The sequence below is a fragment of the Vicugna pacos genome, chromosome 5 (genome assembly GCF_048564905.1).
Source record: "Vicugna pacos chromosome 5, VicPac4, whole genome shotgun sequence".
NCBI classification, from domain to species: Eukaryota; Metazoa; Chordata; class Mammalia; order Artiodactyla; family Camelidae; genus Vicugna; species Vicugna pacos.
In genome coordinates this window covers 40095289-40114561 of record NC_132991.1, presented here as the reverse complement: position 1 = coordinate 40114561, position 19273 = coordinate 40095289, and the positions used below count along the sequence as shown (strand labels likewise).

General features: G+C 34.4%; 1 protein-coding gene across 1 annotated transcript in view; it reads left to right on the top strand.

Annotated features, from left to right (window-relative positions):
- LOC102524652 (sodium channel protein type 1 subunit alpha) overlaps positions 1–19273 on the top strand; it is a 170019-nt gene that overhangs the window by 123247 nt on the left and 27499 nt on the right. The window contains exons 16-20 of the mRNA XM_072961100.1: positions 683–921; positions 2231–2404; positions 3957–4313; positions 5484–5966; positions 18500–18620. Coding sequence (XP_072817201.1) covers positions 683–921; positions 2231–2404; positions 3957–4313; positions 5484–5966; positions 18500–18620 — 1374 coding nt within the window. The remainder of the gene's footprint in view (positions 1–682; positions 922–2230; positions 2405–3956; positions 4314–5483; positions 5967–18499; positions 18621–19273) is intronic.

The following is a 19273-nucleotide window of genomic DNA, read 5'->3' as shown; positions in this document are numbered from 1 at the left end:
TGGCAACCACCAAGCTGTTCTCTGTATGTATGAATTTTGCTTTGTTTGTTTATTTTATTTATTGGATTCCACATATAAGTGAAATCATATGGTATTTGTCTTTCTCTGACTTATTTTACTTGGCAATCCACATTGTCCCCAATGGCAAGATTTCATTCTTTTTTATGGCTGTGTTTATATATACCACAGCTTAGGACCTCTATCTTCCTAAATACTCTCAAGATTGGAGGGGAGAAGTGGGTCATTCTCACAAAATAAAAATGAATGAAAAAGAAGATTCTTGGCTCACATCGATCTCTGCCCTATGTCTTATAGCCTGAGGATGACAGCACCCCAAACATCAACATAGGATTACACACAGTATCTACACTACCCCAACCCATGTTCCTATTGAGACTTCCTTAAAAGGACCATTCCCTTAACTTAAGGCCAAGTGTGGAACCACAGTATCAATGTATAAGAGAAACAAACCATTCTTTGCTATCTCTGTTCTGTATTTATGTCTGAAGATATATTTGGGGGGGGGGTCTAAAGATTAAATTCTATAGTGTTTTTTAAATCAAGTTCAAAAGAGGTTGACTATAGCAAATGGAAATGGATTGATTACTGAAAAGAAGGCTAGTGGATCTGTAAGAAATATACATGGGGAAAAATATCTTTTGATGATTTTTTTTTAATCTAGAGCTTGAAGAATCCAGGCAGAAATGCCCACCCTGTTGGTATAAGTTTTCCAACATATTCTTAATCTGGGACTGTTCACCATATTGGTTAAAAGTGAAACATATTGTCAACCTGGTCGTGATGGACCCATTTGTTGACCTGGCCATCACCATCTGCATTGTCTTAAATACCCTCTTCATGGCCATGGAGCACTATCCCATGACGGACCATTTTAATAATGTGCTTACAGTAGGAAACTTGGTAAGCATATTGGAAGGTAAATGTGTTCAGTCTTCAAGTTTTCTGTTTGACAAACTGTTTACATTTAGCAGCTGATAGCAATCTTTCCACCACTCTTTCTACCCACTGGCTCCCCCAAAATGGAAATTACATCCAGCTGGCTATACCCTACTTTTTGCCAAAAATAATAGTAAAGCAAAAACAGGAAAAAAGAGCACTAGGCACAGGCCTGCAGTACTACTTGAAAAGTCATTATTGATATTTGTAACTATTTCAAGATGCAGAAGCAGTTCATAGTTTAAGGACACACTTTTTAAAATGATGTTATCACATTTCTCCACCTGTAGAAGGCTAAAATAAAATTATAGATCTTTTTATCTTGCTTAGTCATCATCATTATAAGCAATAATTTAACAACTCAAAAATGTCTCCAGCTTTTCCACTTCCAGGATCTAGGTAGGACATGTATTGTTTAGTCCATCTATTCTGTATCAAACCATAAAATATTGAAAATCTTTAGTACATTTTGTGTGTTATACGATTAGCAAGGGCATTTTTTGGTGCAGGTTGCTACTTAATTCGTTTTCTCTGCTGTGCCTAAAAAACATAAGTTATTAAAGTGTTTGTTGACGCAACTTAGGAATATTAGCTTTTATTTTCAGAAAGAAAGAGGACTCTAAAGGCATGTATGCATTTTCCATAATACTTGTTTTGAGGTTTAAGGTTTTTGATGATGGAAAGCAAAACATGTAAAACACCCTGAATTATAGTATTTCTAGTATTTGTGCTATGGGAGTAAATTATTTTTACATGTGTTTAACAAATAATGATAATAGTAATGCACATATTATAATAATAGATACACATGTGTAGTGATAACTATTTGATTTGAAGGAAATGTGAGTACGCTTATAGGTGAATAAAACTGTTTATGGGCAAATCTTGTTAGTACCTGTGCGGTGTAAAGTCTGGAGGAAAATACAGTTTGATGTAATGGAAAGAACACTGGGTAAAAATAGATTCACTCTCAAATCCTAGTTTTGCCATTTTCTAGTTGTGTGACATCAGGCAAGCCATTGCACCTATCTGGAGACCAAGTTCCTCATCAGTAAAGTAATAGTTATAATACCTGCATTATGTGCTTAGTAGAATTTCTGTGAGGATAAAATGAAACAATGTATGTGAAAGTTTTTCATCAACTATAAATTACTATGCAAATGTAAGCCAGTAATAGAATCATTACTAGTATATTTTGTTCTAAGAGCAAATATTACGTCATTCTCCTTTATCGTTATCTGATGGAATTAGAATAATTTTGTTTTGATCTTAGGTTTTCACTGGGATCTTTACAGCAGAAATGTTTCTGAAAATTATTGCCATGGATCCTTACTATTATTTCCAAGAAGGCTGGAATATCTTTGATGGTTTTATTGTAACGCTTAGCCTGGTAGAACTTGGTCTGGCCAACGTGGAAGGATTATCTGTTCTCCGTTCATTCCGATTGGTAAAAAAAAAACAAAACAAAACAGCAGCAAAGACACAAACCTATCCAATACTCAGGGTTCTTGTATCAGAGGTTTTACCACACATCCATCAACATTTTAAGTTTTTGTGTAGCATTTGCATTGTCAAAAACTTATTTAGAAAAAACTATTGCAAAGAGCATAGGCAAGTAAAGTTTAATATATTACTCAGGTGCCATTCTAATTCTTGTTCTACAGATGACTACAGTAAATATTTCTGATCCTAAGAAAATATTTTTAATGGAAATGTGTCACATTTTAATGGTAACTTGAAATTATAAACACCCCTTTATAGCAGTGAATGACAATCAGATACAAGACATGCATGTAGAAACTCTAATTATAGCTCTGTAAAACATTCTCCTTCCCAACATCAGAGGAGAGAAATCTTTAGGGTTACTTAACATCTCCATTGATTCACATATATGTCCTTGCAAATCAGGGAATATTACAAAGTCATGGGAAGTATTCCACATTTTTAAATAACTGTAGATGCATCTAGCTATGCCAGTGCTCCAGAGGAGCACTATGAATAGCAGACACTTTTCTCTACTTAGAGCAGGGCTCAATATGATGTTGCTTTGCATGCTGTTGACAAATTAATATCTTTGAGCAGAGATCTTTGAGATTCAGATGTTAATATTAGTATCAACCCTGGTATGCATTAGAACCTCTGTCACAAAACAAATTAAGGACAGTTGGTCCCCAAGTATATCATTAAAATTCACTCTCAGGGACATTGATCTACATGGTTAAAATATGGAAGAATCAGATTCTTCCTGGGGGTGCAAAAATGAGCCATGACCCTGAAAGTGTTCAAGGGCAGAGCAGATGTAAGAGATTCTCTTTTAAAAAAAAAAGAAAGAAAGAAAGAAGAAAGGTTTTTTAGATCAGACACTCCTGAAGGGAAGACCTTTACTTCTTGTTTGGTGAAGTGCAGCATTTGCTCATAGCTCTCTGCCTCTGATAAATAAATCAGGAATTGTATCTTGGAGAAGAGCCAAGCACTGACCCAAAGACATCCAGACAGCCTGCTTTCTGTGCCTTTTGCTTAGGAGTGTGTGCTATGACCAAGCGATGGCCCCAAGTCATTTCTAATTAGTGAAGGTCCAGAGAAAGAGGGATTTAAAAGTCTGGAAGACAAAGTACAAGAATAGAAGTTGACTTTTTTAGCATATTTCCCCAACCAAGATTGGTAGAATATAAATTCTGCAGTCAGTAGTGGTCCAGGATATTCACTAGCTTTTTGTTTTATTAAGTGTCTTTTGTTATATATATTTTTCTTGTTGAGGTATAATTGATATAACATTATATTAGTTTCTGGCATATAACATAATAATTCATATTGTATATACTGCAAAATAATCACCATAATAAGTCCAGTTAGTATCCATCACCATACATAGCTGTAACATCTGCAGAGCAGATGTTGTAAGAGATTCAATTTTAATCATCATTTCTTGGTAAACCTCGATATATGTAATGCTTTTAAAGATGGATCATAATAATATATATTTTTGTTTTATTTTCCAGCTTCGAGTTTTCAAGTTGGCAAAATCTTGGCCAACATTAAATATGCTAATAAAGATCATTGGCAATTCGGTGGGAGCTCTGGGAAATCTAACCTTGGTGTTGGCCATCATCGTCTTCATTTTCGCCGTGGTTGGCATGCAGCTTTTTGGTAAAAGCTACAAAGATTGTGTCTGCAAGATCAACAGCGAGTGTACACTCCCACGCTGGCACATGCATGACTTCTTCCACTCCTTCCTGATTGTGTTCCGGGTTCTGTGTGGAGAGTGGATAGAGACCATGTGGGACTGCATGGAGGTTGCTGGTCAAGCCATGTGCCTCACTGTCTTCATGATGGTCATGGTGATTGGAAACCTAGTGGTATGTACCCATTTAAGATATGTATTTCAGAAATGAGTTAAGAGCATAATGAAATGATAACCATTTTGTCCAAAACAAAGACTACGATTATTAATTTTAAAAGTCTCTTACCTTGGCTATGCTTATAGTCTCACTTTGACAACACAGCGATGTAATAGTGACTACAGTTTTCATACTCACCTCCATCTTGCCAGTCATTTTATCTTATTTATTATGTGAATTCCAAAAGAATATCATATTGAAATCAGGCCTAGGATACACTGGGAACATTTTACAAGTTCAAATTCAAGGAAGAGAGACATCCAGAAAAGAAATTCAGAAAAAGCCCAATCTTACTTGACAGTATAGGACAAAAAAGTGGTGCCTTTAAATGTTCCTAGTTTTTACCCTATTTCCTTGTACATTTGCATTCAGTCACTCTATGTCATATGGCAGATGCATGAGCCAACCTAGGTTAGTCAATTTTCTAGTGACTCTACATCAAAACAAAAGTTAGCTAATGATGCCTGATATGTCCCAACTAGAATAACTAATCAATCCTTCTCTAAGTCTGGAATATGACTGTTTATAGGATAGAAATATATATTTCAAAGGCATTAATGTGCCAGTCTAATGGAAATATTAGCAATTGTTTATAAATAGTTGTGCTAATTAGTCAACAGTAGGGTATGAGAAGTACAGTAGATCAAGAAAACAAGTGTTGATGCCTGTGGTAAGCCCATAATTCTCATCCCGGGTTATAATGGTTATTTTTCAATTAATATTCAATTTAATATCTCTGTTTATCAAAAAAGAAACTATGAAATCCATGTCAATGCATAATTTTAAACACTAATGAATTTGTCCATGTATGAATCTTGCTTCTTACAATCATACAATTTTTATCTTAGTTAAATCTTAGGTCAGTTCATTCAGTATCTTCATTTTATAAGTAGGAGAACTTGAGACCAGCAGAAATCATGTCTTGCCCATGGATGAATCGTGAAGTATCTATTGAGGTAGACAACAAATTCAGATCACCCAACTTCTAATCACTATGCTGTGGTGTTTCTTTCTCATCTAGTTGTTGGAACTTACAGTTTCTTCTATGCTTTGAGGAATAAGTGATCTCAAATCAGCTCTTCTTTACACTGAGGTGAAATTGTAATCCTGTTTGTGTTATTTTTTAAGGTCCTGAACCTCTTTTTGGCCTTGCTTCTGAGCTCATTTAGTGCAGACAACCTTGCAGCCACTGATGATGATAATGAAATGAACAATCTCCAAATTGCCGTGGATAGGATGCACAAGGGAATAGCTTTTGTGAAGAGAAAGATATATGAATTTATTCAGCAGTCCTTCGTTAGAAAACAAAAGATTTTAGATGAAATTAAGCCACTTGATGATCTAAACAACAAGAAAGACAGTTGTATGTCCAATCATACAACAGAAATTGGGAAAGATCTTGACTATCTTAAAGATGTAAATGGTACCACAAGTGGAATAGGAACTGGCAGCAGTGTTGAAAAATACATCATTGATGAAAGTGACTACATGTCGTTCATAAACAATCCCAGTCTTACAGTGACTGTACCAATTGCTGTAGGAGAGTCTGACTTTGAAAATTTAAACACAGAGGACTTCAGTAGTGAATCAGATCTGGAAGAAAGCAAAGAGGTAAGATTTTATAGATGCGAGTGGGTATAAAGATATATGTATATACATGTATTATATTGCCTGTATTTATGATTGTATATTCTCCATGTAGAATATTTTTGCCATCATATATAATGTAAGTTCATTGAGGAACCAAAAATTTAAATCCAGAGAGATGATTAGTAAATTGAAGAATAATATATTGTATATGTAAGTTTTCTCATCCCAGGTTGGATATTTGTTAGATGATGAATGAATGAATGATCCAAGATATGAAAGTGCATCATCTGACTTAATCCTTTTAATAATGTCAAAAGGATGTGTTATTAGTCTAACTTTTCAGATAAGAAAACTAGCTTAAGAATCTTAAGGTCATATAACTAATAAAGGAGTATAGCTGAGAACTGCACTTACAGTCTTTGTTTATAAATTCTGTACATCTTACATTGCATCACACCGGCTCACTTACATGGAAGAGAATTTAACAACAAGAAATACTCTGTGTATTTCTTCCAATTAAAATCACGTTGACCTGCGTGTTACTCTTCCAGGCTGCCATACGAATATATCACACACTGGGGGGCTCAAACAACCAAAATTTATTTTCTCACATTTCTGGAGACTGCAAAGTCCAAGATCAAGTTTCTAGGTGGGTCAGTGTCTGGTGAGATCTCTCTCCTTTGGGTTGCAAATAGCTGCCTTCTTATTGTGTCCTCACATAGCCTTTACTCAATGTGTGTGTGGAGAGAGAGAGAGCTCTGGCCTCTCCTACTCTTCATGTAAGTGCACCAACCCTGTTGGATTTGGGCCACACCCTTATGACCTCATTTAACCTTTATCACTACCCTATCTCCAAATACAGTCACATTGGGACTTAGAGCTTCAACATATTAATTTGAGGGTAACACAATTCAGTCTGTAGCAACTGATTTAGAAATATTAAGCTAAAATTCTAATGGATATAAAATATAATTCCAAAGATTTCTAGAAAAGATACCTTCACTTCCTACTTACTGTGTGAAAGTCTAAGAAATGGTCAGGTGCCTTAAGTTAATAATCTAATTTTTTAAAAAATTTATTTAAAGACTTTATTTTTTTAGAAAAGTTTTAGTTTCATGGGAAAACTGACAGGAAGGCAGAGAAATTTCCTACATATCCTCTGCCCCTACACATGCATGATCCACCCCCCCTGCCCCTGTTATCACCCACCAGAGTGGCATTTGTGGCAGTTGCTGAATCTACTTGATGCATCGTTATCACCCAAAGTCCATAGTTTACATTAGGGTTCTTTCTTGGTATTGCACATTTTATGGGTTTGGACAGATGTGTTAAGACATGTATCCACCATCATGGTATCACTCAGAGCAGTTTCATGGCCCTAAAAATCCTCTGTGCTCTGCCTGTTCATCCTTCCCTCTCCATTAACCCCTGGCAACCACTGATCTTTAACCATCTCTATAGTTTTGCCTTTTCCAGAATGTCATATAGTTGGAGTCATATAGTATGTAGCCTTTTCAGACTGGCTTCTTTTACTTAGTAATATGCACTTAAGTTTCTTCCATGTCTTTTCATGGCTTGATAGTTTATTTTTAGTACTAAATAATATTTCTTTGTCTGGATGTTCTACAGTTGATTTATCCATTCACCTGCTGAAGGACATCTTGATTGCTTCCAAGTTTTGGCAGTTATGAATAAAGCTGCTATAATCATCCATGTATAGGTTTCTATGTAAATATAAGTTTTCAACTCATTTGAGTAAATACCAAGGAGGGCAATTGTTGGATAGTATGCAAAGTGTAAGTTTTATTTTGTAAGACTTTGCCAAACCATCTCCAAAGTCGTTACACAGTTTGCATTCTCACCAGCAATAAGTAAGAGCTCCTGTTACTTCACAACATTTGGTACTGTCAGTGTTCTGGATTTGGGCCGTTCTAATAGGTGTGCAGTGGTATCATATTGTTTTTTAATTTGCATTTTCCTGATGCCATATGATGTGGAGCATCTTTTCATATGCTTCTTTGTCACTTGTATGTCTTTGGTGAGGTGTCTGTTAAGGGCTTTGCTCTGTTTTTTTGATCAAGATGTTTGTTTTCTTACTGTTGAGTCTTAGGAATTCTTTGTATATTTTGTGTAATAGTCCTTTACCAGCTTTGCTTTTGCAAATATTTGCTCCTAGTCTCCCAGTCTTCTCCATCTCTGACTCTCTTTACAATGTTTTTCACAGAGCAGGAATCTTCAATTTTAATGAAGTCCAGTTGATCAATTCTCTCTTTCATGAATTGGGCTTTTGGTATTGTATCTAAAAAGTCATCACCTTGCCCAAGATCATCTACATTTTCTTCCGTTATATTCTAGGAGTTTTATAGTTTTGCATTTTACATTTAGGTCTATGATCCATTTTAGGTTATTTTTTGTGAATGGTGTAAGGTCTGTTTTTAGATTCATTTATTACATATAATTGTTCACTTGCTCCAGGATCATTTGTTGGAAAAGACTGTCTTTACTTCATAATACTGCCTTCGCTCCTTTATCAAAGATAAGTTGACTGTATTCATGTGGGTCTATTTCTGTGCTTTCTGTCCTATTATCTATTTGTCTATTCTTTCACCAGTACCTCACTGTCTTGTTTACTGAGGTGGTGGCAATCCTGACTTTGTTCTTTTCCTTCAATATTGTGTTAGCTATTCTAGGTCTTTTGTCTCTTCATGTAAACCTCGGTTTGTATTCTTTCTGCCTATATTCTTCCCAATCTGATTTTCTTTGTCTTGACTCTTCAGGCCTTTATTTAATATTGAATGAAGACTGATAGCTACTACATACTATCTATGTAAATACTATGTATTTAAAAGAAAACTATTTTATTATGAAGATCATTCATAGTAAATGTTTTTCTGTAAAAATTGTACCTGATGTATACTCACACCGTTTTTGTTTGTATCGGTCTGGACTGACAGGAACTCTGACTTCTTTATAAACAAGTGACCACCCACTGGAACACTGGAGGCAGTTCTGTTTCTTCATACTCTCTGTCATTTTGTATCTCGGAACACTGCATTAATTGAAAATTCAAATGTTGGGTTAGTAGAAACTTTAGAGATAATTAGTGCAATAATTCTCAAATTATGAGTCATGAGCCAGTAGGAGTTGATAAACCAATTTATTGTACCTGTAATTTAATTTTTTAATTAAGTAGAATAGAGGATATCAGAGCACATTGCAGGTTGAGGGAGTACTGGTGAATGAAGCTTTTGCTGCCTGTTTTTTGCTCCTAAGGCATTGCTTTTTTAATTAGAGTGCAGCCACTAGGTCCACAGGAGCAGTGCCTGAAGTTCAGGCGTTCTCAAGTGAGAGAAACACCACTTTAGCTCTTTGAAGGCAGTGATCATGGAGCCTTCCTGACCTTAGGCAGAAAGGATGGCTTCTTCCAGTTTCCCAGGCACAGGGTTTGGATAATAAACAATTCATGATACATCTTACAAAGTGTCATAATATTTTATAGTAACTACTTATATGTGTGCTTTTCTCTCATTTTATGTTGTGACGTGTGTATTTGTACATATTTGGTAAAAAGTAGAAACTCAGATCAAAATTTTCCAGCTCATTTAACTCTTTTTAATAGCACCAGTTCAAAGAACCAGTTTAATAGAACTGGATAAATATGGTATTCATTACACTTGCTCTGATGAGAGCATACTTGAAAATATACTTTCATTTCCCATGATCCAGACTCCATTTTTCTCTTGCTATTTTTTTATCTCTGGTAGACGTTTCACCTGTCAGTTTTTATTGGGCTTCTAAGAAAGTAACAATCCCTTATCTTTTCCCCAGGAATTTCTGTTGAAATGCAGTTGTTTCTCATCCAATTGATATTATTATATTAAACATTAAAACCTTCTATTCATCCCCATTACATTTCAATTTCTTTTATTCATTTTTAAACCTGGCTTTCTGCAAATATTCTTTTATAGGTTACCATATTGTCCCACATTTCTTGGTACTTTTCTTCACCATGTCTTCCTTCTGGGTCAGAAATAAAGCCATACAAAATTGTTTCTCTCCATTGCTTCCCTAGTCTTATATTGTACTTTCTTCATCAAAGCAAGGCACAATTCATGAGATACTCTGCCTTTAGTGGAATTAAATTGAAAACAGATACCCCCAAAGAGGATGATTCTTTATTTGATATTAGGAATGCAGCCTAAAATATATTAAAGTAACCTTACCATCTTGGTTCTTTCAGTTTTAGACTTTATTCTTTTGCCTACCTACCTCCAAGTATTCCACAGTTACCGTATGCTAAGGAGTGTATTAGATAATGGAAGACACAAATGAGCCATGATTCTACTTATATATAAATATATATGCATTTTTAGAAAGATGACTCTTTTTTATAAATATATACATATATATGCAAATATACATATATATATTTGTGTATATATATATATACATACACACATACATCATTTGCATTTTAGAAGGATGACTTTCAACCTTTAAATATGAATTTCCATGCTAGGACATAACTTTTTGACTCAAAATGTTACCTTTCATGAGCTCTATTAGACCTAATCCATTTGAATATGTTAATGCTTCCATTCCTGAATTTCAATAATAAGTCTTATGTACAACCAGTCACTGTTGAAATTATATTAATGCCTTGGGAAATTATCAGTGCTCATCATTTATTACACTTTTTTGAAGCATTTGTTTTTAGACATGTGAGGCCACAATGATAATGATTTTGGTTAATAGATTATTCTCTGAAGCCAAATACTGGGTTATTTAATTCAATTTCAGCCACATACTGTGTGACCTTACCTGGCCATCCAGTTGTCAATTTCCTCATCTCAAAAATGGGGATAAAATCACCTACTTCATACTTTGAGGGGAGTATTATTAAATGAGATAATAAATGTAAAGTACTTAATACAGTGTGTGGCAAATTTTAAGTATTTAATAAATTATTATTATTACTCATAGTGTTCCCAACATACCTGATATCAATAAGGTGCTTGATCCATGTTGATTGGCATCATGTAAGTTAATCATGCCTTTCATAAATACCTACATTTTAATCAGTTATATTCTCTGACAGAATAAGCTAAGCAAGATTATTCCAAAGACAAATTAAGTAAGCAGTTTGCTCTTGGATGCAGCTTCTCTCTCTGGGGAGAGGGCAGGGAGGAAAGAAGATGGAAGAGAAAACACTCAGAATTTTTGTATCATACCAGACAGATGCTTAGGGAACACTTTGTGGAGTCCCATCTGGGCACTGACTGGGAGTGTCCTTCCAGCTTTTGCCTGTTTCCTTGTCCTGAGCTATGTATCCCTCAGGGCCGTGATCCCTATGCAATGGCAGCTACTCTCCATGAAGAGTACTACCATCCGGCCAGTGGATACCCAAACTCCCTCTCCCTTATTACACCTAATTGATTACTGGATTTCATCAACTCTGCCAATCTTTGTCTACTTCTCTGCATCCCCACTACCTCCACCCGTTGTCAGAACTCTGTCATCTCTCAGTTTTACTGTTGCAGCCTCCAAACAGGCCCCCTCCAATAATATTCTTCTCCTTAATTTAGTTCCCCCATAATGATAAGTGGTCTTTGTAAAATGCAAATCTGGTCATAGCTCTCTCCACTTTCTAACCTTTCAGGAGATGCCCATTGCTCCCAGTCTATACTTCTTAATATGGCTTACAAGTCCCTGCAAAAAGTGGCCGTTCCTGAGCTTTCCAGCCTCATGTAAGAGAACTTCCCACCTCTCCCCAGCCAACTACACTGATCTTTGGTTTCCTGAAACCCCCTATGCTTTACTAGGTTCTGATCTTTTTTTTTTTAACATTTTTAAATTGAGTTATGGTCATTTTACAATGTTGTGTCAAATGCCAGTGTAGAGCACAATTTTTCAGTTAAATGTGAACATACGTACATTCATTGTCACATTCTCTTTTGCTGTGAGCCACCACAAGATCCTGTATATATTTCCCTGTGCTACACAGTACAATCTTGTTTATTCTACATTTTAAAATCCCAGTCCCTTCCCACCCCCCGCCCCCCTAGCAACCACAAGTTTGTATTCTATGTCTATGAGTCTGTTTCTGTTTTGTATTTATGCTTTTTTTTTTAAGATTCCGCATATGAGCAATCTCACATGGTATTTTTCTTTCTCATTCTGGCTTACTTCACTTAGAATGAGGTTCTCCAGTAACATCCATGTTGCTGCAAATGGCGTTACGTTGTCTGTTTTTATGGCTGAATAGTATTCCATTGTATAAATATACCACATCTTCTTTATCCAGTCACCTGTTGATGGACATTTAGGCTGTTTCCATGTCTTGGGTATTGTAAATAGTGCTGTTAAGAACATTGGGGTGCAGGTGTCATTTTGAAGTAGGGTTCCTTTGGGATATATGCCCAGGAGCGGGATTCCTGGGTCATATGGTAAATCTATTCCTAGTCTTTTGAGGAATCTCCATACTGTTTTCCACAGTGGCTGCACCTTCTCTCTGCCTCTAATACTTTTTTTACCCTATACTGTTTCACCTGACTCACCCCCAGCCAGCTTATCCTTTTGGACCCTCATGTCACTTTTTCCTACCCTACTCTTACACTGGGTTAGGTGGTGCTCTCAGAATTACCAACACTAACCCCATCGTGTATGCCAGTTGTTGCTTATCCTCTCTTATGTTGAACCCCTGAGGGCAGGTACAAAGTCTATTATATTCACTCATTTTTCAGGTCCTAACTTTGATATTTAGCCTATACTAATACTTTGAGTGAAAAGACCAAATATTAGCAATTACACATATTACAAACTATAACTGTTATTAAACTGTTATTAAAATTGTTACCACCTATCCAGTAAGCAAATGCCAAACATATTCCATGTGTTATCTTGTTCAATCCTTATAACAACTTTGCAAAGCGGGGGTCATTTTACAAATTAGAAGCTATAGCTTATGGAGGTCAAGATAATTGCCCAAAGTTCATAAAACCAGTAATTGTGATTTAAACCCAAGCTTGTCTGACTCAAAATAGAACTCTTCGCTCTTTCACTATAGTTATAGTCCCCTAAGCAGTAGACACTGTAAGATTATTTGTTAAATATGTCATCACTTAACACTAAAATTTAATACCAAAATATTAGAGAGACAGTGCTCAATTGGGTAAAATAAATTTAACAATGGTAATTGTTTATTTGGTCAATTTTGGTTTCTAGCTTGGGAATTATAAATGCAATTTGACAATTTTTTGTTTGTTTCTCATTTATTTGCATCACAATAATTTTCTCTTGACTTGATATGTGATGAGATTTGTTTCCTTTGTTCCTTTATAGCTAATCATGTACACAAAAATTCATGTTTGACATACTTTAAAGCAGAATTCAGAGTATACTAGAGCCGTATTCTTTTGCCTTCACCCCTACCTTAGGAATTGTTGGACTATCAGTAGATTCCACAATTAATAAGAAAAATTTAATATTTATTAAATATGAATAATCCACTGAAGATTGTCCTTCCAACTTAAAGCATGATGAAGAAATCACCTGAGTTTTATGGGTGACATGAGAATTAATGAGTTAATATTGGACTTTTCTAGTTGCTCTTGGAAATGCTAAGCCTCAGTAGTGTCTGTTATTTTGATATTATATTGTTGCTCTGCTGTGAGTTTTTAATAGAAGTTATTTTAATTTTTAATATGCTTAGTGTACATGAGAAATATTTACTAATGCACAATGTACACAATTAAATATTAATAGTAATATTTTTGAGGTTGTTGAGCATCATCTATGTATGATTTAAGATAAACATCTTGTATATATATACGTTTATATGTATAACAACAGTAAAATTCCCACCTTTAAAATAGTATATGCCTAGCTTTTAAATTAAGTATTTTAAATATACACACACATATTCTGTATCATTTTGACCCTTACATTCCAGACTTATTTTTAATGTATTTTTATCACTTATTATAGATTGAACTTCTATTAAACCCTATAAATAAGCTCCCTGTAACAAACTAAGACTAAAATAAAAGCATAAACATCCTAAGATTAAGTCCAAGAACAACAACAAAAAACATTTAATCACCTACTCAAAGAAATATTTTGGACCATATTATGTGCTTTGCTTTGTTTTGCTTCACCCTCAAGGTCGAAATCATTTGCTACAGTAGAGAACATTTTTAAAAAGCAAGAAAAGTTGCATAAATCCGTTGAAGAGGAAAAATGCTCTTACCATCAGGGCTGTAGGTATTAAGTGGTTATTGAATGCCCTGGTGTACAAGGCAAAGTGACTGCTTTCAGATACGATGTGGTTCCTGCATTCTCTCGGCTCGCTTATGAAGTCAGCCTGCCAAAAATACACGGACAGTATAAGTCAGTATAGAATCAAGCCACTGAGAATCATGTGTAAAAATATACATATTTTAAAATGAACTGGCTTATTTGGATATTAGTAAATTAAGAGTTGGTTAATGACTTACTAAAAATTAAAATGGATATTTTAAGTAATCTATTAATCTCAAAGACTCTGAGAACAAATTGCTTTATTATTTGAATGGTGTATCTCAAAATAAAATTAAATTTCAATGTAAGAACAAAAGAGAAGAAATTAATTGCCTTATTGGTTTTCAAATCAATACAAGTACTTTTTTGAGAATGTTTTAGTTTTGCTGTTATCCAATTTCTTCAGTAGTTTATCTGAATTCATATCTCATGTGCTAATGTAGAGATGGATTCTTTCCACACATCAAAAAATCTTTTCCTTCCTTTTTTGAGTAATAGTGTTATTCCTCCAACCAGATAAAGAACTCACAGCCACATCATCTTTGATTTCAACAGTGAGAAGTGTAAGAATATATTGATAGGCGTATACTGGTTGTGAGAATTTAAATACCATGTTTTTTTAGTCTGTGATGAAAGAAAGAAAAAGTGAATAAAGACATTGATAATTTAAATAATATAAATAATAAAAGTAAATATGAATGTATGTTATCTCAAAAAATTGTATGTACAGAAAAATGCTTATTTTCAACTGCTTTTGGTATACTTACATAAACTGCTGGATCTCACAGTAAATCTCAATACATTCAAAACAAGCAGACATTGTATAGGTTATTGTCCCAATAAATTCAAGATAGAAGACATCATATAGGGTTATTATCTAATCACAATGCAGCTAAAAAATAAATTAATAATGAAATAATAGCAAAAATTATAACTACTTGAGCATTTAAAAGTTTTCTTCCAAAAAAATACTGGGTTAAGCAAAAAATAAAATATATAAGTAGCTGTTTAGAAAATAAGAACTTTTTCTTTCGAAATCTATGAAATTGAACCAGTCATTGAATGTCTTAAAAAACAGGGATGATCAAGAAAAGATGAAAGAACATGACAACTAACTTAGTTTGAGAAATCAGAAAAAGGACAACAAAACAAAGGGAGCATAAAGAAAAAGTAATGAATCGATGTAGCAGGTGATATTAGCATAACAAGTGGTCCTTAGGAAAAAAATTAATAAAACACACAAACTTTAGTGTGGTCGTCAGAATCCTAAGATGACCCCAATCACTCAATAAGCTAGGGTTCAATTTATTAATATTTTCATGTATTTTAATCTATTTTGATTTAATACATTTAGTATTTAATTAATTTGAAATTTACTTATTAATGCTCTTCATTTAGCTTGTCAGTCAAAACTCTTGTTGCCTCACATGTACTGTCTAGGCACATTTCAGACCAGTCACTTCTGTACCTGTTTTATTGTGTTTGTTTCTCTTTTCTTTTCCACACTAATGCTCACTTATTTATATTATGTGTGAACTTAGCAGTCAAGTTTCTTTCTGATTAACTTTATTTGTCTAGGGTTGATTAACTAGCCTGAGCCCACTTGCCTGTGGTTTGGTCTTTCTGACTTTCACCTGTCACTTTATCTGATGTCAGTATGACTTAATGTTGGACAAGTTCCTCTCACTAGTATGAGAATTGGGGTCTATCAAAGGGGTCAGCCAGGTTGTGGCTTACTAAGCTTCCTTTACAAAATGTTGGTTTAGTAAGTTATTTAAACTAGATATGAATACCAAATTTAAGAACCTTAAATTATAATCATATCCTATTCCTGGAAAGTATACAGACTCTTTCTGGATCCCAAACATTATACTGCTTCATGTTGAACAATGATACATACTTAAATTAAAATGTCTCTTTAGTTCTCTTTCCTTGCTTTAGCATGAGTCACACCTGTAATTCATCCTTTATGATTCCAGTCTAGGGTTTTTCAAAGAGGACAAAGATTTTAAAGAAACTTATAAAGCAGCACGAATTTGGCATCCTTCCAGAAATTTACATCCCAAATCTGCCTTTTTAAAAATAATGTTCACACCTAATTCTACAAAAAGTTTTTTGCTTGTATGATGTGTGAGTGGTTTGCCTTTATTAAGTTTTATGTCATGCTTCAACTTAGTTTTTATGGATTCAGCAACTAATTTTCTTTTTAAACTCATTTTATCAAATTATGCAAGAATAAATTGCATAATTACATTAATCTAAAATAATATAATTGATTTGGAAACAAACATAGCTTATTCTTGATAAGCTTACAAGTCTCCTGGTGGGAGCAGGAATGCACAGGTGTACTAGAGTGTAACCAACCACCTGAGCAATTTCAGCATGCCACCAGCATCAGTCATTGTGTTTTACTGAGAAAATTCCAAGCATTGTTAATTTGGTAAGTCAATTAGAATGGAGGTAGGTTAGATAAAAAGCAATATGTACCCAAAGAGTTGTGCAGAAAAAGTGGTGAGGAGGTTTAGATGAGAGATTAATTCTTCTTCTTCCACAGTGATGGATAAAAACCACTACAGGCAAAAGCCAGAGAACATTAAGAAATTCACCTTGACTAAAGCACGGCTTCTGTGAAAGATGGATTTGGGGAATTTGGTTGGAAGGCTAAGTTGGAGACAAAAGCTTCATTTGGTAGTAATATCCAAAATAGAGGAATTCTTTTTCACCAAATATTTTTTGGGCATCTAACAAAAGTCAGGCTTTGTGGTCCACTAAGATCTAGAATTAGGTGAGGCTAGAATAAGGGTGAACTTATTATTTACAGCTGTCCAAAAAGGAGGTGACAAGAGTGAGCAGAAAAGTTCATAGGAATTTGGAAGATAAGACTGAGAGAAGAATTATTTCATAGGTAGAATTATATCTGACTTTACTGTCAATATTTGAAATAAGAGTAAACAAGGAGATTTTGAGTCTAGGTGCTAAAAGAATGATATTGCAAACAATCAGAATCAGGAACTTGGTTTCAAAAGTTGATTTAGGATAGAAAGAAAAGTCATGACTTTAATTGAGAGCATGTTGAATTTAAGTGACATTAGGGACACTTCTGCTTCCCTACAAGAGTTCAGACAGAGTGGGATATAATTATATTGCTTAAGTTGTGTTTGGAAATGAATTTGTAAACATCTAGAGGACACTTGTCTATACCTGGGAACTTTCCAAGTGCAGATCTTCCATTTGAGTACTAATATTGGATGTTTAATCATCATTTATGTCATTTAAAATTTTTCTAAAATATAGATTGATTCCCAACTGTTTGCCTTAAAAAGAAAATATACTTAGGAACATAGGACTGAGATAAGCAAAAGCTGGATTTGTCCAAAAATGTTAAGGACTTTTTAAGTAGTACTTTAGAAAAATTTCCCTGTGAGTTGTTATTGCTTGTGCTTAAGTTATTCTTATGACATTTGCTTTATAACAAGTTTCTAATTAGTTTGGCAGAATTAATGTAAACAAAAATTGAATAGAACTCATGTCTACAGCTACCCAAAAGTTAGTTTGTTGCACTGATGAAATAATTTCCAGGAAGATACTGAACACTTGGATTAAATTTCCATATCAGTTTATGTTTTGAACAGCTGTCTCTGTTTTTGTTTCTCACTTTAAGATTGAATTGTTGATTCTCTTCATCTTTTAGACTCATCTTGATATTTTTTCTGTGGATGATTATCTCTTTAAAAGTGATGGAAGAATTATAAGCATGTGAATACACTGTTTCTTTTTATTCCCAGAAACAGTGTGGTTATACAGAAGACAAGGGGAATTCAATTCTCTCAAATCTTGGCTTTCTCGCTTACTGGTTATATGACGTTAGACAAGTGCCTTAACCTGTCTGAACCTTAATTTCCTTTTCTGTAAAATGATAATAATTGTACTAACTTCTCCTCCCCAGCCCCTCCCTCTGCGGCTTCTCTAATGCCTAGTACAGTGATTTCCCTAGCACCTGTTTCTGATGGCCATTTATAACTTTGCAGCATAGCAATCTGATTTCATGTTTACATTGAAAATTATGGTAAGGGAGTTAATGTAGATGATTTCCTTGTTTCCGCCTCTTATTCAATCGTTCTTTTGCTCTAAACTTCAGATCTCTTAATTTCAAGGAGAATCCAAAATCAGTTCATAGTACTAATCCTTTCTTGCTAGGCTATTTATTGTTTACCAAAATTAAAGCGATTTACCTTTTATGTCTGTCTCATGCTCAGAAACTTAATGAAAGCAGTAGCTCCTCTGAAGGCAGCACCGTGGACATTGGAGCGCCTGCAGAGGAACAGCCTGTGGTGGAACCTGAGGAAACCCTTGAACCTGAAGCCTGTTTCACTGAAGGTAAAGAAAATGCCCTTCATGTTAACCTTCCATTTATAGAGTGCAGTATTTTTTGGCTGTCGATCCAAAATGGACCACTCAGAATAGAAATTTGTAGTCAGTCTATTTCAATTACCTTTAATATGGTAACAGATTTAGAATTACCTGTTATGTTTTGGTTATATCTGTCCATTACGCATAAAGGACGATAGGGCATGGAAAAGAGATGCTTTAATGTAATTAAAATTAATGACTAATTTATAACTTTTTCAAATAAAGTGGTGATTTTATAAGTTGGCATCTTAAACACTAGTCAAAATTCTTATACACAAAATTTACTGGAAAAATAATTTTCTCCCTATTAAAATCCAATTAGTTACAAATGCTGAAATGTATTTTTTAATGAAATCATCATTTTCCAATGTTCATTGGGTAGAAAATAAACACTGCCTGATACATGATCCCTGAACAGTATCTAGTTGAGCCTGTTTAATAAGTCTAAAAACTCTGTTTTCTCCCTAATTAGTATTTCCCATTATTTTCTTGGAAATTTGAGTTTTTCAGATATGAATATATTTGCATATTCTCTGAAATTTTGTGATTTCTTCCTCACGGGTCTGATATCTTGTTCTCCCTCTTTTCTTGTATAAATTGTACACGTCACTCAAACTGCT